The sequence below is a fragment of the Oppia nitens genome, unplaced genomic scaffold, assembly GCF_028296485.1.
Source record: "Oppia nitens isolate AA-2021 unplaced genomic scaffold, nextdenovo-longstitch-racon4-pilon3 scaffold38_pilon_pilon_pilon, whole genome shotgun sequence".
Lineage (NCBI taxonomy): Eukaryota > Metazoa > Arthropoda > Arachnida > Sarcoptiformes > Oppiidae > Oppia > Oppia nitens.
The window spans coordinates 77607-101392 of record NW_026533219.1 but is presented as its reverse complement, the minus strand read 5'-3'; the positions used below and the strand labels follow the sequence as shown (position 1 = coordinate 101392).

The 23786-nt window shown below is 28.4% G+C and overlaps 3 protein-coding genes across 11 annotated transcripts in view; all 3 read right to left on the bottom strand.

Moving 5' to 3' along the window:
- LOC128957200 (voltage-dependent calcium channel type A subunit alpha-1-like) overlaps nt 1-9306 on the bottom strand; it is a 36943-nt gene extending 27637 nt beyond the window's left edge. For 7 of the 8 annotated variants that reach the window (XM_054302928.1, XM_054302926.1, XM_054302925.1 and 4 more), the window contains exons 1-10: nt 9216-9306; nt 6373-6485; nt 5301-5456; nt 4759-4979; nt 4262-4365; nt 4015-4190; nt 3815-3910; nt 2172-2195; nt 676-760; nt 200-327 (exon numbers count right to left, since the gene is read on the bottom strand). In XM_054302928.1, the coding sequence (XP_054158903.1) occupies nt 200-327; nt 676-760; nt 2172-2195; nt 3815-3910; nt 4015-4190; nt 4262-4365; nt 4759-4979; nt 5301-5456; nt 6373-6485; nt 9216-9244 (1132 nt within the window). In that variant the 5' untranslated portion in view covers nt 9245-9306. Of the gene's footprint in view, nt 1-199; nt 328-675; nt 761-2171; nt 2196-3814; nt 3911-4014; nt 4191-4261; nt 4366-4758; nt 4980-5300; nt 5457-6372; nt 6486-7758; nt 7866-9215 lie in introns of those variants that run through there. The other variant, XM_054302924.1, reaches the window with a different exon arrangement.
- A 2258-nt stretch (nt 9307-11564) lies between these two features.
- LOC128957220 (histone-lysine N-methyltransferase EHMT2-like) lies at nt 11565-18409 on the bottom strand. The gene is made up of 16 exons (XM_054302950.1): nt 18150-18409; nt 16942-17446; nt 16587-16854; nt 15690-16492; nt 14892-15020; nt 14435-14781; nt 14226-14353; nt 13975-14130; nt 13532-13888; nt 13202-13439; nt 13058-13121; nt 12711-12959; nt 12434-12627; nt 12191-12356; nt 11928-12103; nt 11565-11833 (listed from the first exon to the last, which is right to left on the bottom strand). Coding segments are annotated over exons 1-16 (4041 nt in total). The 5' UTR covers nt 18152-18409; the 3' UTR covers nt 11565-11574.
- A 1272-nt stretch (nt 18410-19681) lies between these two features.
- LOC128957221 (flotillin-1-like) lies at nt 19682-22304 on the bottom strand. Of its 2 annotated transcripts, XM_054302951.1 has the most exons (7): nt 22078-22304; nt 21905-21980; nt 21153-21798; nt 20704-21027; nt 20439-20609; nt 20097-20137; nt 19682-19899 (listed from the first exon to the last, which is right to left on the bottom strand). In XM_054302951.1, the coding sequence occupies exons 1-7, from the start codon at nt 22124-22126 to the stop codon at nt 19836-19838; spliced, it is 1371 nt and encodes a 456-aa protein (XP_054158926.1). In that variant the 5' UTR covers nt 22127-22304; the 3' UTR covers nt 19682-19835. The 2 variants fall into 2 exon arrangements, with proteins under 2 accessions (XP_054158926.1, XP_054158927.1); XM_054302952.1 differs by lacking the exon at nt 20097-20137.
- Between the last annotated feature and the right edge of the window lie 1482 nt (nt 22305-23786).

Sequence of the window (23786 nt, the reverse complement as noted above, 5' to 3'; positions counted from 1 at the left end):
TATTTTACGCTATACTACTACTAATAATAAATAATTATTTTAATTAATTAATTAATAAAATATTTTTAAAATATATTTTACAATATATTAATAATAATAAATAATACATAAATATTTAGATTAATTAATTAATAATATAATTTTTTTAAAAATAAATATATTTTACACAATAATAATAATTATAATAATTAATAATTACATAAAAAATTTGTGAGCCATTGTTCCTGTCCTTTATGCTCGACAGCTACACAGGCCGTATTGAGGAAGACCAACAAAATGACAAACCAGTAAAAGGCTTGGGTTTTGATGGCGTGTCGGACACTGATTCTGTATATATATATATATATATATGGATAATATACATATATATATATACGGTATATACGGGGTAAGGTATCATCCGTATGAATTTGGTAGGGGACCACACCCCATAGATAGGATATCCAATTGTAATCAATGATAGGGAATAGGGATCAGGTGCAGGTGCAGGGTGGTTAGTTGAAAATAAATTTTTAATTTAAAAAAATTGTTTTAATTATTTTTTTTCAATTAGAATTTTATATTTTATTATATAAAATAGTATAGTAAAGTAGTATTTTACGTTTTTTTAAATTTTTTAATAAATTTTTTTATCTAGCTCATGTAGCTTTTTCAAAAATAAATAGATATACATGCCTAAAACGTTTTTCAGCTTTCCAAAACGCTTTGCATGCTCCTTTATTTTTAATTTTTGAATGTATATACGATGCTCTAGCAAATCCTAGATAGTTATTTTTTGTTTATTTATTTGTCCATGGTAATTTTTTCCATAATAATTGTTGATGATGATTATTAAAATAAAGTAAACAAAAAAAACAAATATTACTATATACAATATATGAAAATAAATAATTATTATTTATTTTAAAAATTAAATAATAAATATTTAAAATTTATAATTATTAATAAATATAGTTAATTTTTACCAATTGTTTTTAATTTTAATTTGGTTTCGATAAACAAGCAATAATGACCATGCTTAGTTTTATTTTTGCATATATATACATGCTAGTTGTTTGTTTGGTTTGTTATGTTTTTTGTTGTTTTGCAGGATAATTTAGCAATAAATCTACAGTTTATTTTTTATTTTTGCTTTACATTTCAACATTCAATAGAAATTATATGCAATTAAAACTATAAATGTAATAAACAATATAATAATTGTTTTTTGTTAGTAATTTATAAAACTTATAAATAATATATTTTATAATTAGTGGATTGAATTGAATATATATATATATATATATATATATATATATATAAAACAATCAATAGGTTGATTAATGCAATATTTTCAAAATAATACTAATTTACTAATAGAGTTGATAAAAAATAATTATAAGTTATGTTAAAAAAGTTTTTTTTTATAAATTATATTATTATAATATACAAAATGCCTTACAATTATTGTAATCTAATTTAGATAATGGATTTTTTTAAAAAAATAATAGTTAAGCAAATGAGATAATAATAATAATAATGCTAGGTCATATTAGATTAATTTAGTTTGTTTTTTTTGGTGTATGTATAATATATAAGTGCATCTAAATATAATTGTAGGAAATTTTCAACAAAAAATATAAATAAGTTTTAATCTAATAATACCAAACAAACAAAAATAAAAAATTAACACTAACTTAATAATAATAATAATTGTATTAAAGCATTTCGGCTAAATTATCTATATCATCAACTAATCTATTGCTATTAATAATTTTCAAAAAAACCAATAATAGTATATCAATATTTTAAATATTATTATTTTTTAAAAATTTAAGTTAATTATATTTAATATAATAAAAATTTATATTATATATTAAAATAATTATATTAATCTATTTAAAAATAAACTATATCAACTACTGTACTAATAGTTACACTAGATTGGGAAGCTAATAATAATAATTAATTTTTTTTATCTAGATGCTTTAACTAATTAACTATACACAAACAATTCTAGTATTTATATATATAGAAGCACTACTTAACTAAGATACTAATAATTAAAATAAATAACTAACTATTAGCAAGCTCATCTATTAAAAAAAATCATCTAATAATTTCAATTGAATTGATTAACATTAAGATTATAATAATAATTATTATTATATTTTTTGATTTTTTGTAAATACCTTTTAAAACTTTTCGTGAAGTTTCTATTTCATTCCAATCAATATTAATATTAATTTTTTCAGCAATTAATTAATTGTGAAAAATTATTATTAATGTTTTGTTTTTAATTTGTGAGAGATTTATTGCATCGATTATATTTCAAATATAATAATTGTGAATAAACAACGTGTGTGTGTGAATAAATAAATAAAAAAATAAATAAATATATATAAAAAACATGATAATAATAATATTATTAATAATATTATCGAAAAAAAATAATTCTAATAGAAATACAAATTATTAATTAAATTTATTATTTAATAATAATAATTATATGATAATTAAGTGACAAACAAGTGCACAATTTGGTGGTTATAAAGTTGATAGTGAATAATATTATTATTATTGTTTTAAAAAGTGATTTTTTGATATTTTATAATATCATTCAAAAAAAAAAAAGAAAACACATATAGTATTTGATGATCAGGTTAGGTATCACACGTGTAATAAAATTTATAATAATAATAATATTTATCATTCAATTTATAATATTAAATATTATAAGCACACAAACAAACACACAAACATCTATATAAATATTATAATTATATATCTAATAATAAATTATACTATATTATCACTCTATTATTATTATTATTATTATTATTATTATTATCAAAATCTAATATGCAATTATTATTATAATTTATTTTTATGACTTTTTTTGTTACTATAAATTTGTCATAAATAATAAGTGATTCAATAAATTTTATAATTTATTAATAGCAAATAAAACTAATAAAACTATTAAAGTAATATTATAATGTTTTGTAATATATATCTATAATTAATATATTGATAATACTGTATTATATTCATTGAATTTATTGGATAATTTTTAAATTAAATTTTTTAAAAATATAAATCTGTAATTATTTGTTAATCTATATTATTATTATTATCATAAATAAGTTATACAAAAAAATATCTATTAAAAAATAAATTAAACTACTATATATTTAGTTATATTTTATATAAACTAATTAGACTAAATAGTTTTTAAAATAATAATATCTATTAATAATCTATTAATAAATATTTTTTAAAAAATTAATATATTTTTTCTGCTAATCAAAACACACACACACACACATACATACATACAGTATATACTGTTTGTATATGTGTCACATACACACATACATAATTTTACATAGACACACACACACAGACACACACACATACATACACACATACACATACACATACACATACACATACACATACACATACACATACACATACACATACACATACACATACACATACACATACATACATACATACATACAGTATATACTGTTTGTATATGTGTCACATACACACATACATACATAGACACACACACACACATACACACACACACACATACATACATACACACATACATACACATACACACACACACACACAAACATACATACATACAGTATATACTGTTTGTATATGTGTTACACACACACACACACCTTAAGTTGTGCACCTGTAATGAGGATTCAACTGAATATACAGTTTATATATATATATATATATATATATATATATATATATATATATCAAATGTAAAAAATTTTGATTCAAAAACAAAACTGTTTGATACCTTCGTCTTCCTCTTCTTCTTCTTCGTCGTCCTCATCGGTACTCTTCGAGTGCATAGTCTTCAGTTTTTTTCGTTTGGCTGCGGCTCTCTTGCGAGCTATTGATTAGCCATTTGATTAAAATTATTATTATTTTTAAATCAATTAATTTTTTGTTTATTAAAGACTCAGATTTTTAAAAAACAAAAAAAAACAAACAAACCTTCGATGATATGCATCTTTTCTTCCTCAGTGGTCCTTTCCTCGGCTAATATCACTTCCTCGGCCTTACAGATCCACTCGACATAGCCGTTGAGCTCCCTTTCCAGCTGTTGCTGTCGTCTAAGCTTCAGAAAGGCCTGTCTGTTCTCAACTCTTTCTCTTTCTTTAGCAAATTCACTATAGATTTGTTTAAAAAAAATTAGTTTTCTTGTTGTATATGGAAATGGATGCTCTATATATGGACTTACCCGCTGAGTACACCCAACACTAGGTTGAGCATAAAAAATGAGCCCAATATTATTAATGGCACAAAATATATCCAATTATATGAACTGCCCATCGCATCGTTAGTCTAAAGTAAATTATCATTTAATAATAATACTAATAATATTAATAATAAATATATTAATTAATTAATTTAATTTAATAATATAATAATTTTTAATTTGCTAATATACAGTAAAGCTGATAATATACAACACTAGCAATAATCTTGATAAACTCAATTGATCCAGATAGTCTAATAAATATTATCTAATATATACAGTTTATTTTGTTATCTAATTTTTAGAAAAAAATAATTTAATAAAATAAAAATCTTCAAAATTATATATATATAAATAAATATGAATTTTTTAAAAAATATCATATGAAACAGTGACAGTGTTTATAGTTGCAATTTTTAGACCCCCCTATCAACTAACTCCTATTACCTAATCATTTACACACCCACCCACTTACTTACCCAGTATAATATGGCAGTCCATCCCTCCATAGTAATGCACTGAAATACGGTTAACATAGCAAAGAAAATATTATCGAAACTAGTGATGCCATAGTTGGGTCCTTCCCATCCCTCGTCACATACGGTACCGTTTGGACACATATAGGCACCTTTGGGTGCTTTATCGCCCTTAGCTAACGTACAGGGAGTTTCCATTGCATCGCCCTCTCTATATATTTCAGCTATAAAATAATAATAATAAATTAAATTATATAAGTTTTTTTTTAAAAAAATAAAACAATTTAATTAATTGTTTTCTAGTTAGTTAAAAAAATTTTGTTTATTAATTAATTAATCTAATATTTGTTTTTTATATTTCTAGATTCAACAACATAGCAACTAATTAATTACCAAAAAAAAAATAATTTTAATATTACTAAAAAAATTATTAATAAAATCAAAATACATACTCCTATATGGTAATGTAAAAAATTTAATTTTAATATTACTAAAAAAATAGATGATTTTTTTAATTAATAAAATAAAATTTAAAAAATACATACTCCTATCTGGTAATGTAAAACATGTTTTATGAAGTGCTCCCTCATAGAAGTCTAGGCCAATGATGGCAAATATAACAATTGCAAACAACACTAATAAACCGATTTGAAGTAACGGTGCCATTGCTTTGATGATAGACTTCAATACAACTTGAAGACCTATAGTTGATAGTAGTAGTAGTGGTGATAATGGGTTATCAAAAAAACAAACATAAATATTAATCAATGGGTTAGTCAATCATCAATTGGTTTTTTTTTTGAATTCAAATTTTAGAAAAAATTGAATAACAAAAATGTTTTTATTTTTATTTTTGTTGGTTTTGTGATATTGATTTCATGATATAAATTAACAAAATAATAATAAACATGTAATCACTTTATTTAGTATTTTAGTTAATTAACTAAATGATCTGTCCCTATATTATTTATAATATTATGATGGCATTTATATAATTGCTATGATTTAATATACAGCAAAATGATTCAATAATAATAAACATAATTTACATTAAACAATTGACCTAGAGTTTAAAAAATTAGACAATTTTTTTGGGTTGAATCAACAGTGTCACTTTTGTTTAGCAATATAATTATTTTTTAATATTATATAAGTTGAAATTAATTTTTAATTAGTAATAATTAGCAATAGTTTATATATTTTAAACTATCTATTATTGTTTAACAAGCATACCAACAACAACAACAATCAAAACTATCAATATTTTTTATATAGATAATTAATGCATTTTTTCTATATAATATTATATATTTCTATACATGATAACAAACAAACTAGTTTAATTAATTAGTATCTAATTAACTAATATTTATATATATACTTTATATCTAAACTAGATCAATTTGATAAACTCTATTACATATAACTGTATAAATTATAATAATAATGATAATGATAGCATACAAACAAGCAACAAATAATAAATGAGTTATGTTATTATTATTATTAATAATAGTAATGATGATGATAAAAATAATAATAATAATATTTTTTTGTTTGAAAAAATTATAAAAAAATAAAATATTTTTTTTTTGTAATTTTTTAATTATCACTTACTTGGAACACCTGAGACCAACTTCAATGGTCTTAACACTCTAATGGCTCGTAATGTTTTTAAATCTACCCCACCTAACATTTGTTTTTCACTGGGAGCTAATAAGGTTATAAACCTGCATATAAAACAGGGGGGGTTAGGGTGTGGGGTGTATGATGATGGTGGTGGTGGATAGGGAGGAGGAGGAGGTAAACAAATTTTTACAAACAAATTGTCAAAAATCTAATATAATATGACTAATATATTTAAATTAAAAAATTAAATACAATATGCAATCAAAAAAAAATATATTATTTATACTAAAATGCAATTACATATATATAATTAATTATGTAATTTATATAATAATTATTTTATACTATTACTAATAAATTTTATTTATATATATAATAAACATGCAACATAGGTAATATATTTTTATTTAAAATTTTAAACTAAATATAAAATTAATATTTATTATTGTAAATTATCTTTATTAATAGATTAGCTAGATTACTTATAGGAAAATTGTTAAGTTATCGCTGTTTAATAAAACTAAAAATTTACTTTTTTTTAATTATATATATATATATAAAAAAAATTATTATAAAATTATATTAACGATTAAAATTTATATTATTTAATAAAACAATAATTCTAATAATTTAATTATTTTATATAATATTTGTAATTTTTAAATAAATAATTTTATATAATATAATAATAATTCTTTTGCTGTAGTTTTTAAACCCATTAATTCAAAAATTTTTGTTATATTATACAAAAATAATAATAATGATGAATATATATATAATCCTATATATATGATCATTATATTTGCTAATAATTATTTTTGAAATTTTTTCAAAAAGCAATATACTGTATATGTATTTATTATGTGACTATCCTATCAAATAAAATAACTATATTTTTGTTAATATCAAAGTTTATTTAAACAAAAATATATATTTGTTTTTCTAAAAAAAAACACTTTTATATACAAAAGAAAATCCTTTTTATTTGTTGTAGTATTTATTTAGACGACTATTTAATTTGATTTAATTTTTATTATTATTATTATAATAATACTGGTATATACCGTATATATAATGTGTTGCAATAAATAAATAAATACTGTATTATTAAATAATATAATCGTGTTTTTGAAATAGTTATTATTACTGTATTATTATAATATGATAATAAAGATTGATCAACAACAAAAAATAATAATAATATTATAGTTTATACAATATATTTATAATTATATTATGTTTTATGGTTGTGATGACATTTAGATATATTTATTTATTAAGTAGTAGTTTTATTTAAGTACAGTATTAGTACAGTAGTAGATAGTAGTAGTAGTAGTAGTAGTAGTAGTAGTAGTAGTAGTGGTTGACACTTACTTGGCGTACGGGACACAAGTTTTAGTGGCCGTAAAACCCGAAACGACCGGAGCATACGGAAGTCTACATTTTTAAATGAGGACTGACTGCCCTCGATGGCTGTGTTGGCCAGACTATTATAATTGTTTTTATTTTAATTTTTAAAAAATTATTATTTTTAAAAAATTGTTTTAGCTTATAGTTTAGATTATTAGATATGATAACTAAGCTAACTTGATATTTCTATCTAATACAACAAAAAAAAAAAGATAGCTAAAAAAATTCTAGTTTTTACTAAAAAATTTTAATCTAGTTTTTACTAAAAAATTTTTATTATTTTAGTATCTAAATTAATTATTTTTTAAAAATTTAGTAACAACTATGCTAATTGAAAATAATGCTCTAGCTAAAATAAAACAATCTAACTATCACTAAAGCAGTCAAATTATAATTTTATTTATTTATATTTATTTATTTTTTTTTTGGTTACGTCTAGTAGGAGGCCCACACATAGATGAAAATTATTATTTAGATACACACACATACTGTATATATATGATATACATATTGATTAAAACAATGTTAATTGAAAAATAATTGAAATAATATTTTTTTTTTAGTAAAGTTATCTATTATATTTTCTATAATTTTATTAAAAATGCAAACTATTATTTTTTTTTAAAAATGCATAAATCTATTAAATATTTAGTAGTATATATACTAAAATTAATAGTTACTAAAAAAATAATTAATTAATTTTACAAAACAATTGCATTACTATAAATTAATTATCATTATTTTTATTATTTAGAAACACCAAAAACTATATATATTTTTTCAAAAAATCTAAACCTATAATGTATACGACATTATATATATATACATATAATAGTATACTACTTGTGATGAGATAGTGGTTAGAAAAAAAAGGTTAGCGTTTGTATTCAAATAACAACATTACACACACACACAACAAAAATTATTTGAACGACTATAACCTTTGACCTCTATTCAACACTAAGCATATACTGTATATATATATATATATATAAATAACAATTCAATTAAACTACAGCATCAGAATCTATTAATCTAAAAATAATACATTACTAAATCTAATAACTACTGTATATTATAAATTAGCATTTAAATTTTAAATTAAAACTATATAGGTTATTTATAGGCTAAAAATAAAAAAAACTAAATTAAATCTATTTATAAATAACTATATTATACTATAATTAGATTAAAATACTACTAATATAATTCTAGTAAATTAAAAATAAATAAATATATCGTATATATAATTATTTAAATACTAATTTAAATTTTCTAATAATAATAATAATAGCAAAAACAAAACTAAAAAATTAGAAATGTTGTTTAAATTAAAAAATAATAATCATAATCATAACATATCATATATTAAAACTAAATAAATAATAATTAATTAAAAAATCAATTGCAATTAAACTTACCCTGTTAAGACAACAATAAAATCAAGCATATTCCAAACATTACGTAGATATGATCCCTTATGTAATATAAATCCTAGTGCTAAAATTTTAAGTGTGGCTTCAAAACAAAATATTCCTAAAAAATAAGGCTCAGAGGTTTCCTAGTGGGGGTGGGGTTAGGATGGGGGTGAGTAAGTGTGGATTACAAATACAAATAAAAAATAAGTTATAAATTTTATTTTTTTAAAAATAGATAATTATTTAATTGAATATATAATTACCAATTGTAGTGACAATGGTGTCCTATCCTTTTTTGGCAGGTGTTCCTCCAGTGCTAAGACAACACAGTTGGCAATAATGGTTAATAGGACTGCATATTCAAACACAGTGTTATCGCCAATCAATCAGTCAATCAATCAATCAATCAATCAAATAATTATAATAAGTTAAGGAAAATATATGTTTGTTTTTTTTGCATCATATTTTTTTATACAAGAAAAATAAATATTTTTAAGCAAATTATCAATTTTTTGTGTTTGTAATTATATTATTATTATTATGTAAATAAAAAAATTATATAAAATCTTTCTTTTTTTATATAAATAAATTTGTTTAAATAAATAAAATTATAATAAATTATATTGAAGAATTATAAGATAAATATAAAAATGATATATACTGTATATATACTGTATATACACAGTATATAATGATTTTTAATACATATTATATAATCTATTATATAATATTTTTGAAAAAAAATTAAAACCTATGATACAGAATAAATAAATACTAAATAAATAAATAATAATAATAGTTGTATATAATAATAATAATGGTAAATATATATATATATATTACATAATAAAATTGCATTTAATATATGTATTTATATACTGCATATATATATATCTTGTAAATGTCAACACCTAATAAACAGTTAGATTATATTCACTGCATTACATAACTATGCTAATGGATAGTATAATTTACAGAGATAATTAAATACTAAAAAAACAAATATATATTCTGGTATACTATTTAAAGATAAAATATTCAAAAAAATTAATTAAAATTAGTAAAAATTATCAAAAATTATCAAGGTATATTATTTAAAAAAAGGATATGGCCATTCGATGATGAATCGGGTGTGCCGTCGTATAAAATTGTCATCGCTAAATATAAACAATGACGATGGACCTTTAGGCGGGGCCCCGGCACCCATACTGGCCGACTTCGGGTCCAGTAGTTTGGACATAGCTGCTGATGGTGGTGGTGGTGGTGGTGGTGCACACCTATCCTACTATACTGAGTCGTCGACTTTTTAATTGAAATATAAATTACTTATTTATTAATTATTATTTTTGTTGTAATTTTCAAGCCATAATCACTTAATAATCACATATATATCGACGACATTAGTCACATCCATCAGTAGCAGCGGTCACTCATATATTATTATTTTAGTTAAATAGTTTTGCATTAATTTGTTTCAGTTCAAAACGGGTATATATATATAAAAAAAAAACCTATTGACCGCTGTTAAGATGGCTCACACATATACTAACTAACTGACACACATATACTGTATATATACACATACAGTGTATGTATAATATTATTTTTACTCAATATTATTATTATTATTACGGTACTACTACTATCAGTTGTACTACTGATTGTTATTATTTTTATAATAAAATACAATCCAAACGAGAAATAAAATTAATAATATATTGTTTAGATATTAACAAAGATGTCGCTAAAAAAAGGTGTGATTACAGAATATTCTGTAATATATTTTTTTGTAGTTTACAAGAATATTCTGCGAAATATATATAACTGCTATTTACGCAAACACTTACTTCACTCTCACTCTCTCTCTCTCTCTCTCTCTCTCTCTCTCACATAGTATCGATCGATCCATCGATTGCTTAAAACGTTTGACATCCTCTATATATATATATATATATATATATACTGACTGTACATAAATAATAGCTAACAAAAAATTATATTAACGGTAAATATATTATGTAATATAATATATATATGTAAAAAGTATAGCAAAATTCTAGGAAATAATAAGTATAGATAAAAAAAATTTTTTTAAAAAACATCATTTAATTTATTATTATAATTAAATTATTATATAAAGGTAAATTATTAAATGAATTAATTAAATTAAAATATATTTATATATATATATATATATTTTGTTTAAATAAAATGATTTCATTTTGAAAACTTTGTTGTCTCTCATGTAAAAAGTGCCAAAAAACAAACTAATGATGAGTATAAATATTATTATTATAATTTTTTTTGTTTCGTCAATAAAATTGCAGAAAATAATATAATGATTGAATAATAATAATAATAATTATTGGTTATGATTATGATTATTATTATTAGTAGTAGTATTATTATTATTAAAACGGCTTTCCGTAAGCACGGGTACCGTAGCATTGGTAGTGGTCACCACTGCCGCTGACATCGACAGCTGTTCCTCGCGAAGTCGTTTATAATAGTTTTCAATAGTCGTATGAATGGTATCCTTATTATACTTGCAGTCGGTTTCGCCGCAACCGCACGTAAACGCCTTATACTTAATGACCCAAAATTTTTCTCCGTAATCAAAGCTATTATAAAATATATACAAAAATAAATTATTATAATTTAATTGAAAAGTTATGTTAAAGGGAGAGGAGAGGAGAGGGGAGGGGCTATACATACCTTAGCTCTTCGTAAGCCTTAATATCTCGTGAACTAAATAATGCGATTCTCGGAAACGACAGATCCTGATGGTCGACAAACACCTTAACCGGAGTCAGATTTGAATTACACGAATGATTAATAAAGCGACAGATATTGCCGTAGAAGCGGGCGTCCAGACAGTAGGTCTCCCCGTCCTTACAATTGATATAATTTATTCAAAAAAAAAACAATTAGTATTTTGCAAACAAAAAAATTGTTAGACAATTGTTAGTATAATTTACTTTGTTATCCAAATCAAACAAATACGAGTCATCTTCACGCCGGTCGGCCTCCGAGTCGCTAATAATTTCGCCGACATATTCGCAAACAAACGTTCCTTTAGGTATATCCCTGAGAGCCCGGACACCCCATCCCTTACTTTTAGTACGAAATACTTGCAATCGACAACTAAAAGAGTTAAAGAAAAAAAAGTTAAATAATGAACAAAAAAAATTAATTAACAATTTTTTAAGGGAATGGCATACCGGACACCATATTGGACGACCCTATTGTTGCAGGTTTTCCAGCAACTGCACGCACGGTTGCACTCGAATATCATGGGTGCGTCCATCAGATTAAACTCTGGCAATAGTTTGCCCTCTTTGTCGTACCAGCACTTGAAACTGATGGCACCGCACACACACTTTTGTGACGTACAGTCATCCTCGCACTGACAGCTCTACGAATGTGTGGAAAAAAAATTAGTTTAAAAAACTGTTTTTTTAAAAATATTTATAACCAAATGATTAGTTACGGGTATACCTGAAGTGAGGTAATGGTGCGATCGATGTTAATATGAGAAGCCTCACAATTTTCCGTAACATACATAAAATCAATCGGATAGGGCTCGTTGTCGACACCATTAACCACTTGTATCTGATAATACTCTTTGCCTTTTGACAGATCTCTGTGCAACAGTTTTTCGCTGTTCATCTGACGCCTGACGGAGAAGCGTTTCAATTCTTGATTAACTTTTAGGGCCATCTCTGACTCGCTATTATTAGGTGCGCACTGATTGATTGATGGATGGGATGGGGTGTGCAAAAATAAAAATATGATAAGCGATTAAATATATTTCAGTAATATTAAAAATTATAAGTAATAATTACTTGAAGAGGAGATTCAGTGTTTTTATTCATAATCGTGATGTCGGCCCCTCTTGACAGTAGAAGTCTATAATAATATATAAAATTACCGTAAATTATATTATTTTCGGTTAAATATTAAGGGGGGTAATAAATCTGGTAACTTACACAACGCATTCATAATTGTCACGGCGGGCAGCAATATGCAAGGGTGTGTCGCCGTGAATGTTGGTCTGATTGATAACATGGGCGCCCATATCGAGAAACAGTAGCGCTATATTGGTTTCGCCGGAAAAGGCGGCCCAATGTAGGCCAACATTTTCCTCGTCGTCTTCAATGTTAGGATCGGCTCCTTTATTGACCAACAGTTTGACAATATTGTAGTACTTGTGTTCAGTGGCCCAGACTATCAATTGGAGGACATATATAGAGATGAAGAAAGTGTATTAGATTTTAATAGCCGATATCCCCCACCACACCGGATATGATGATCATTACCTAACGGTGACCAACCGCCGTCGTCCTGCAAATTCACGTTCATCTTTCCCGAATCCAGTATATAGTGTACGGCTTCGATGTTACCGCATTTGGCCGAAATATGCAACGATGTCATACCGTCTTCGCCGCGAATGTCCAACGATGCGCCCGAATTGATCAGATATTTGATAACAACGTTGTGTTTGTGTTCAATCGATTGCATCAACGGTGTAATCATATTTTTGTTGAGTACGTTCGGGTTGGCGCCCGACTGTATCAACAGGTGGACAATTAGCAGGTGTCCGCATTTGGCCGCCGCGTGTAACGGTGTCTCGTTGTCGTTGTCTTCGAATGCAAAGTTCGGATCAAATCCTTGAGCTTTTTTTTAAAGATAAAATGTTAGGACAGTTGGTTATCAATCACATATATGTGGGGAACACATTGATATACTGTATATCTTATACCTAATATGCTGAGCACTTTGTCCACTTCGCCGCTTTTGGCGACGGCGTAAAAGTTTTTATTGTGCTGTATTGTCAACCGTATAGACTGTTTGTCGCCCGACAGGGCCGACAATAGCTCTTCCAGTTGTTTACGTTGCGGACCAAATGGCAGTCCAGCTAAATGATCCAAAAATATTTGTATCAAAAAAAACAAAACAAAATTATAACAATAACTTAAATTATAATCAAAAAAAATTTTTTTTATTATATACCTAAAGATAGTATTTTATTAGTGGCCGGAATTGTGTACTCAATACCGGCTTCAAGTAGTTTGTCATCGGATAACGGCTGAGCCTTATGACGGCCTTTCCTTTTAGTTACACCTATACGGGCCTTAGGTCTGCGAAAGATATTTTTTGAGTAAAATAATTGTCTAATCAATTGATAGTCGATTTAAAAAAAAAAAATTAGGAACTCATACGTCTTCAGTATAGATGTCTGCTGAAGATAATAGGTATTATTAGTTAGCGGTCCGTTCATCTCGAGCCGTACGGTCCGGGTTTGGGACAACATATCGCAGTGCAAACAGTGTTGGCTTTTCGGATCCTGGGGCCGATCGATCTGACATTTGCTGTGAAACAAGTGGATCTGTTTCTTAATACTGAAACATTCGTTGAACTCGCCCTGAGTGCAGAACAGTCCACAGCCGGGACAACAGTGATGGCGTCTGAGTCGTGCCAAATGAACTTCGCAGAAGATCCTATAGGGAACCCGTTTCGATGACCGAAATAGTGATGTCAGCCGAACCTGATTACAGCAGCCGATTAACTGATCCACACACAGAAGTGATAGAAAAAATGTTAAAAAAACCAATTGTTTAGTTAGGGTTTTGTCTTAGTATATGATGGGATGGTATGGTATTTGATTGCCTGACAAACCTTTTCATCAAAACAGTCGATCGCCTGACAAAACAGTGGCTTTCCTTTCGATATATCCTTTTGTGAACTGTCTATCAATGGTTTGGCCGAACACATACACACCGATGTCTGAGCCATGGATTTGTCACTCTATATATATGATAATAATTAAAGACATTAGTTAACAATATTAATAATAAAATACATATAACTTTTTTATTTGTAATTTTTTATACATTGGATCTCATCATTTGAATTACTGATTTCAAAAAAAAAAACTAATTATTAATTAAACACAAATTTCATTTCAAATCAGTTTCTCAATACACACACACACACACAAATTAGACACTAATTTTGAAAAAGCATTCATTAAGTTTTTAAAAAAAGTAAAAATACAGGAAAGCAATGACATTACAAAATTAGTTATTTTTGTTTTTTAGTAAACTTTATACAGTTTTTTTTTGGAGAGTATAATAGTTTTACGAGGGATTGATAGACTAATAAACCTATTTTCTAATCAATCACAGTAACAGAGAGAGAGAGAGAGAGAGAGAGAGAGAGAGAGAGAGAGAGAGAGAGAGAGAGAGAGAGAGAGAGAGAGAGATAATTGAAAGGTAATAGTTAAGAGAAACAATCTTTAAGATTATTAGCTAATAATTACTGTATTTAAATACTGACTATTAGTATTGTATTATTGATATTATAATAATATTTTTATATTGAATCTTATTATAAAATCTATTTTTTTAAATGTTTTAAATTTAATGTGAGAGCAAACGGTAAATTTATTAATTAATTAAACGCTTAAATACTGACCACAATCACAAACTTTGACTGTTCGGCGCCCATCTGTGTTCCGCCGCCGCCGCCTCCGCCGTTGGCAGTGATAGTATCGTTGGACACTACAGTACCGGTTGTCGATATCTTCAGCAAAGTCTTTCGTGTGTTACTCTGAACGACAGTGGGATTGACATTATTGCTAACCAATTGAAACACTTGTTTGTCGCCATTATTATTATTATTAGTATTAATCGGATCGCCATTAGATGGACCGCCACCGGTCTCAGGGATGGTTGTCTTATCGTTAGTCAAACCATTTTTATTAGGCGACTGCACCGCATTGGCGACCACATTGGCGGCGGCGGCCATTATCTTCGGGCGTCGTCCTCTACGTTTGGGGCCTTCCGTGACAACAATGGGAGCGGTAGTGGTGATGGCAACAGTGGTTGTGGCGATGGGAACGGTGTTCAGCGTCGGTGGTGTCTTGTTGTGGACATCTGCTGTGTCTACTTTATGTTGCTGTTGATGATGTTCGTCGAGATGCGACACATCCGATGACTGGCCATCGAGTTCGCCGTCCGATTCGGAATTAACGGCAAACGATTGCGAACTTTCTTCTCCGTCAGCATTCATCAGATTCATCGACTTCTGCGAAGTTGTGTCGCTCTTGTCGGTCGTCGACTTTTTTGTCGCCGCCGCTGCCGCCGACTGTTCCTTCAGTTTTCGTCTCTTCTTCGACAAATACAGTCCATACGTACCGCCCTTATAGTGACGCCGTCGGCGTTTGTTTGGCGTTCCCGGTGTTGTTGTTGTGGCCGTCGAATGAGTAGATGATTCGTCTTGAGAAACAAACGGTTAGTTTTTTTTGTTTGTTTTGTTTTTAATGGTTGGTTAGCATCGGTAGGCGAAAAAAATAGTTCATTCAAAACATACCTCCTGTTCTATCACCTATTGATTCATTTAGGGTCGACCTCTTTGACGACTGTCCGCCTGTCGTTGCCGATCCTCCTCCTCCACCTCTAGTCAGTGAACTATTAGACGGTGTTAAAGACGTACCGCCGCCGCCGCCAGCACCGCGTGTATTGGCCCGAACTGTATTCAAAAACGATCGCTGCTTTTCGTGCTGTTCGCTGACCGCCGGCGACGCTCCGACCGTTGCCCGCGTAAACGTTTTTCGGGCACTAACTTTAGCCGACCTTTCCTTTAATAATAATAATAACAAAAATTAATTTCAACGGTAAAGAAAACGGTGAAAAAGTTTAGCACAAAAAAAAAGTTCAAAACAAACATTCGTGCTATCGTTGGCCGAAGTTTCGGCAATTGTCTCGCCGCCGGCCGTAATGACCTCAATGTCACTACTATTAGCGGTCAATGATCTTCTCGATGCCTCGCCATTGGACGACAGGCGCCGTTCGGATGTCCTCTTTGTCGGCGACGATCGCAACGACGACGATTGGCTGCCCGACGTCCGTCGGGTCTCAATCGAATGCGGTACTACTATAGAGCCGCCGCCGTCCGATTGGCTGTCAACCACCGTTGTATTACTGGCCACTCGTGTGCCGCTGCCTTTGGTCGACGACATCAGTGCAATCCTCCTATAACTATGGTATGGCTTAGAGTATGGAGACTCCTCTTGTTGTGATGTCCTCCGGACGGCTACCGTTGCCGCCGTCGATGTATTTGTAAAGTACTGTCGAAAATGACGACTATTACTACCGCCGCCGCCGCCGCCTCCTCCGTTGCGGTTAGTATTGTTGGTCACTAGTAATGGCCGTACACTTGAATGCCTTTGCCTAATGATGCCGTCGGTTAATATATCATATAATAATACAGTAATTCATTGTTTAAATATAACATATCATATATCCTATGATAATGACTACTAATAACAGCAAACTTTTTTTGGACCAAAAAAAATAAATGATTTAATCAATTGATTGATACTTTATTTTTTTCTATCTGTAAATAATTTTGTCAAAAAAAATAAATAATTGAAATGTAATAATAATAATAAATAAATAAAATGTAAATTTTTAGTTAAATAATAATAATAATAAGTATTGTGATGCAAATAATAATAATAAAGTTAGCATGTTAATACAGTATTGTATTATAAATAAATAAATATGTGCTAATTATTAATAATTTTAATAATATATGCATGTGTATTAAATAAGCTAGGTTAATTACCATAATATTATTTAAAAATTTTAATCCCCTGAGGGGTCAATCACATGTAGTGTGTCAAGTCAAAATTTTTATTGACTACTTAATAAAGTGATAATAAACAGGGTGACCAAAATAATAATAATATCATAATATCAATGATAATAAAAATAAACTAAATAGGGAGGAGCAAAATTGGTTAAGCATAAATGTACATTGTATGTACTACAAGTGTGTACACTGTATACACACAATGTACAATGATAGATTTACGATATAGATAAAGTGTACATGTTAATTTTTTTTGTTGTTGTTGAAAGAGTCACTTACATTGATGATGATGATGATGGTTGAATGATTAAATTGACATTGATGACACACAATATATAATGACAACTAGATGATTTTAATATGGACAATAATAGTCTAGGTCAATTTTGACGATAAATTTAGTATGGTAGTTTTATATTATTATGATTTTTATTAGGAACTGTTATGGTTCTAATACAGTACAGTAACAATACATAGACACACACACAAAATGTATATATATATTTAGCTGCAGTTACTATACTGTACTGTATGTGTGTATGCACTTATTGTTTAGCTGGTATGGTATGGCATACTGTGTGTGTGTGTGTGTGTGTGTGTGTGTGTGTGTGTGTGTGTGTGTGTGTGTGTGTGTGTGTGTGTGTGTGTACAGCCATAGCACTGTATTAATACACTCAATGCCACACAAATCGATGTCCAAAATGGCTGAATATCCTCTCCAGCAGCACTAGTAGTTATAGTTAGTTATACATTGCATTCAATGCACACAGTTGTCTATACAGTGTGTGTGTGTACTGTATGTGTTGTTGTAGTAGTAGTAGTAGTAGAGTGACTGAACCCTCTCCCTCCATCCCCCCATTAGCCAATGTAATGGTGACATAAATCAAACATGCACATTCAACAAACAAAATTTATTTTTGAATATATTAGCATCAGGATAATTAAAAATAATTAAAATATTTTTAAAAAAAATTTAACAGGTTATTTATTTTTAGCAAGTTCAAAACAATTTTGTTGTTGTCAAATTAACTATCCTAGTTATTAATAGTTAGTTAGCCACATAACTAGTTGGCCGGTTAGTTGTTACGGTTAGTTAGCTAGTTGTCATTTTTTTTTAATTCAAGTCACGTATAATGGGATCCCATTTTTTTAATGGATAGTCGGTTATGTTTAAAAAATATGTTTTTTTTAATGTACCGTAAGTTTAGACTTAACAACAAATTTTAATTTATTTTAATGAAAACTAATTAAATTATAATTTTTTTTAACTATAAGTTTGGTTTAGTTTTTGAAAAAACTAAAAAAAATGAATTAAATAATGATATTTATATATTCACCGCTTTATTCACATAAATAAATATTTGTTAAAAATTTTGTTTAAAAATTGTTTGTGTGAAAAAAATGTGTATAAAATTTAAAAAATTAAATAATTATACAGGTAATATTATTAATATATAGGTAATTTTTAAAAAAAATTGAAAAATTTATTACAAATATTTAAGATAAATAATGACTTTTATTATTTATTTTTTTTGTGCCAACTTTTATCTAATATTATTAATACATTATTTAAATTTTTTTTTAATATGTAATAATTATTATAAATATATTAAATTTTACAATTTAAATACATTATACATTAAAAGCTTACAAATAATAATAATAATGTAAAACAATTTATAACTATAAATAATAATATTAAATAATTAAAATATTTTATTATTTATATATCATCTAATATAATGATAAAATGAGATTTTTTAAAAAACAATAATATTAAACTAGATTATTTAATAAACATTTGATCTCTGGGTAATAATAATAATAATAATATAAATGATATCAAAAAACATAAATTAACTAAAAAAAAACAATAATAATAAAAATTATTTGATAAATAAAAAAAGTTTTGTTGCATTTGTTGTTGTGATTGTTGTTGTTGTTGTTGTATATAATTATTTGGTCTCACGATTTGAGTCTACCAAGTGATCCCTGACTTGACGATTGATTATTCAATGGATGAAAATAACTGTATATTTCAAAATGCATAGAAGAGTAGTAGTACAGTAGGTTTCACACACATGTATGTTATTTATATGAGACAATTATATAAGCAAATTATTAGTTATTAATTTTTAATAATAAAGATCTGATAATTTTGTTTGTTTGTAATTTAATCGACATATTATTTGTATTTATGTATATATATAGACAAAGTGCTCCTACTTTGAGGCAACCGGTTTGCCGATCAATAGTGATGCCGGTGTCTACATATATATGTTAGAAAGGAAAAAAATAGAGAGAAAAATATATGTTAGTCAACAGTTTTTTTAAAAAAGACATTTAGTTAATAAAAAAATTTTTAAATATTAAAATTAAACTAAATTTATAGTTAAAACATTCAATCTATATATAATTACGGGTAATATATTACTATATATACCCTAAACAATATATTCAACATTAATTGGTAATATACAGTAAACTATACGGTAAGTAATGATAATCAAGAAAATTAAAATTAAAATTTTTTTTACGGTAAATAACATATATTTATAATTATCATACATTAGCCACGGGAGGTGTGCCGCCAGTTAACTGCGAGACAGTCAGATGGACTTTGGTAATGATGTCGAGCACCTCACCGGTCAGTTTGCTGGCACCGACTTCGCTGTTACCGTTGCTAATCATAACCACACGATTACACTGGGCTAATGGTGCGGCTATTTCGGCAGCAATCTATATGTATGTAAAAAATATATACGAATAGTGTCCACAAAGTATAACATTATTTTTTGTTTTTTTCTTAATAAAACAATTTCTTTCAGCAAACCTTTGGCAACATATCCAAAACCATATCGACTTTGGCAGCCATTTCGTACTCTTTGAATGCATTAGCCTTTTTGGCCATTTGTTCGGCTTCGGCCTTTGCCTTGGCCTCGATGGCAAACGCTTCGGCTTCGCCCCTCAGACGCATAGCTTCGGCCTCACCGTCAGCTTCCATAATGACTTTGTTACGATGAGCTTCGGCCAACTTTTCCAGTTTATACTTTTCGGCTTCGGCCGGCTTTCGGACAGTGGCCTCCAGTTCCTTCTCTTTGCGTACAATTTCCTGTTCCTGTACTTGAATTTCTTGGGTTCGTTCAATTACTTTGACCTATTCAATAGATAGAGAGAGAGAGAGAGAGAGAGAGAGAGAGAGAGAGAGAGAGAGAGAGAGAGAGAGAGGTGTCAACATGAGAACCGATAGGTGTATATAACCCAATGAATTACAAATAATACCTGCATCTGTTCGTCTTTAATACGTTGTCTTGTCTTAGCGGCCGATAAATTATAGGACAGATCCGATTCGGCTTTCTTGGTAAACACTTCGACATCGTAGGCCGCCTTCTTCAGCTCAAAATCTCGCTGAGCTTTGGCTATCTCGGCATCGTTGACATACCGGGCAGCCATCCTCTCCTCTTCGGCCAACGCCTCCTTAATCAGTGCATCCCGTTTGGCCTCTGCTTCGCCAATACGGGCATCGCGTTTGACTTCGGCAGTACGGGCCAAACCCAATGCCTTGAGATAGCCTTCCTCATCACTGATATCTTTGATCGTATACGAGACAACCGTAAAACCCATATCAACCAAATCACTTGAGGCCACTTCGAAAACCTTTTTCGAAAATTTCTTCCTATTCTTATAGATCTCTTCGACGGTCATCGATGCCATTATTGCCCGCTGATGACCTTCGAGTGTCTCTCTGGCCACTGACATAATTTCTTGTTCACTTTTGCCGAGAAACTGTTCGCAGGCCGCCCGCAACATATCGAGATTCTGGCCCTGTATCTTGACCTGGGCTATACCAGTTACCGATATCGGTACACCTTGTTGTGTGTAGACCCGCGGCGACTCGATGGTCAGTGTCATCGTATTCAATGTTATCCTATAGTATAGTGAATAAGTGGTGATACAATTAGTCATTATGTTGTTGTTAAACGATTTTGTCGGATCAGATGACCACTGAAGTGAATATCATATACGATACTAACCTCTGAACCTTTTGGACAACTGGCCAAACGAACACTCGACCGCCGGGAACCATAAGTGGCCGCCGATGACAGCATCCTATATATCATATATGATATCAAACAAACAGAGAGATGGGTTGGGATGTGATTAATAAATAACAGGACTTCCCGTCAAATGTTTAAACAGACAATACCTGAGACTACGAGAGCTTCGTTGGGACCGCAGGTCACGAAACCCGACATTTTTTATTTGTAATTTACCGACCGATCGATGATATTAATTGATATTTTATTTTAATCGCTTGATTTAATTCAATGAATGAATCAATTATTTTAGTAAACAATTTAATTGTTTGTTATTATTATTAGTTAATGCAATAAAACAGTTATTATTTTTTTTACTATAATATTATATGTATTGTTAAGTTTGCTTCACTGTTAAACTCATCGATGATTTATATATATTTATACAGACAGTGTATAACACAAGTGGGTGTGACTACCGATACTTATAGTATTGTATAGACAATAGACTAGTTTGTCAAACATTAACATTACAAGTAAACCAAACCGAAATAATATACACAAATCAAAAATAAAACTTTATAATAAATATAAAACCTAATCGTTTGTAAGTCTATTTGTAATTTGTATTTTTTAATAATTATTTTTTGACTTTGTTAAATATATATATATGGCTTAAACCCCTCCCCCCCCGTTTTCCCCGATGTTTGTTGAGTATTATCAATTTCTACCAATACCCGGAACCAAACCGGTTCAATTACAGTTAAGTACTGGGCCTATCACTCTCTATTGTAGTCTATTTTTACTGTTAAGCACAGGTATGTAAGCAAATGACGTCAATATATATATACAATATAATGTCACTAATGTATTGTTTATAAGTGAAAAAAAGTTTAAATTTACATAAACTACTATTGCATGTATTGCTAGATAATCATGCAATACATACGTACATAACATAGTATAAGTGGGTTATATATATATATATATATGTAACGGTTGATTCTGCTACGGGTGTCACCAACTGGCACACCCTCAGCTGTAGCAGTGCGGTTGCAATTCACGGGTTGCGGGGCTTAGCTATGAGACCCGTGAATTATGCTCTCCCGTTAAATAGGTAGGCTTATAGCTGCAGACGAGCTACCACTTATAGGCAATGCGGTAAAGGTGTGGCCTATACAATGACCAGCTTTGGACCCGAGCTTAGAGACAATTGTTGCGGCGGCTTAGCTATCATACACTATTGTTGCAACAACTATAATCACCCATAAGCTAAACGATTACTGTAGGCACAACACAGTGTATAATATAATACTTAAAATACAGTTTAATAATAATTAATTAATAAAGAGTTACATATAATTAAAGTAATATAATTGTAGGCATTATTGTCCGGTATCTCCGGATTAGCTAAACTTAGGACAACTGTCCTATTCCAGCGATGGTAAAGCTTAACAAAACTGAGACAACTGTCCCATACAAGTGCTACTATAGTTCTGCCTGTAAACCATGTGTTTTAGGCAGCCATTACTATACTGGCGCATATAGTTGCGCACCGATAGCTAAATAATTGATTAAACATTAATATCGATAATACAAAAATAATTCAAATACAAAAAATAACTAAAGCTTAGTAATAGAAAATGATTATATAATTATAGCTTATAAATGCATATCAAAATTGTGATTATATAAAATGTAATAATATTTAGTAACAAAATAATAAGCGTAGAAATGTATTCATTTCATTCCCCACTACTTGGGTGGCCGTCCTCGCGCCTACTGTTCCTCTTCATTGATGATGATATTCGTCGGCTGTTTCGGTGGTATTTCGGCTCATTATCGGCGATGTTATTGAGTCGACTATATGGCGATGTAT

What these genes read in the sequence shown, in the direction of transcription:
- LOC128957220 (XM_054302950.1), bottom strand. An exon ending in GCACCATTACCTCACTTCAG is followed by an intron (nt 12,628 to 12,710) that starts GTATACCCGTAA and finishes ACACATTCGTAG; the next exon opens with AGCTGTCAGTGCGAGGATGA. An exon ending in AAGGCTTACGAAGAGCTAAG is followed by an intron (nt 11,834 to 11,927) that starts GTATGTATAGCC and finishes ATTTTATAATAG; the next exon opens with CTTTGATTACGGAGAAAAAT.
- LOC128957221 (XM_054302951.1), bottom strand. Translation starts at nt 22,126, where the DNA reads ATGTCGGGTTTCGTGACCTGCGGTCCCAACGAAGCTCTCGTAGTCTCA. An exon ending in TTAAAGACGAACAGATGCAG is followed by an intron (nt 21,028 to 21,152) that starts GTATTATTTGTA and finishes TCTATTGAATAG; the next exon opens with GTCAAAGTAATTGAACGAAC. An exon ending in GGCAAACCGGTTGCCTCAAA is followed by an intron (nt 19,900 to 20,096) that starts GTAGGAGCACTT and finishes TGAAATATACAG; the next exon opens with TTATTTTCATCCATTGAATA.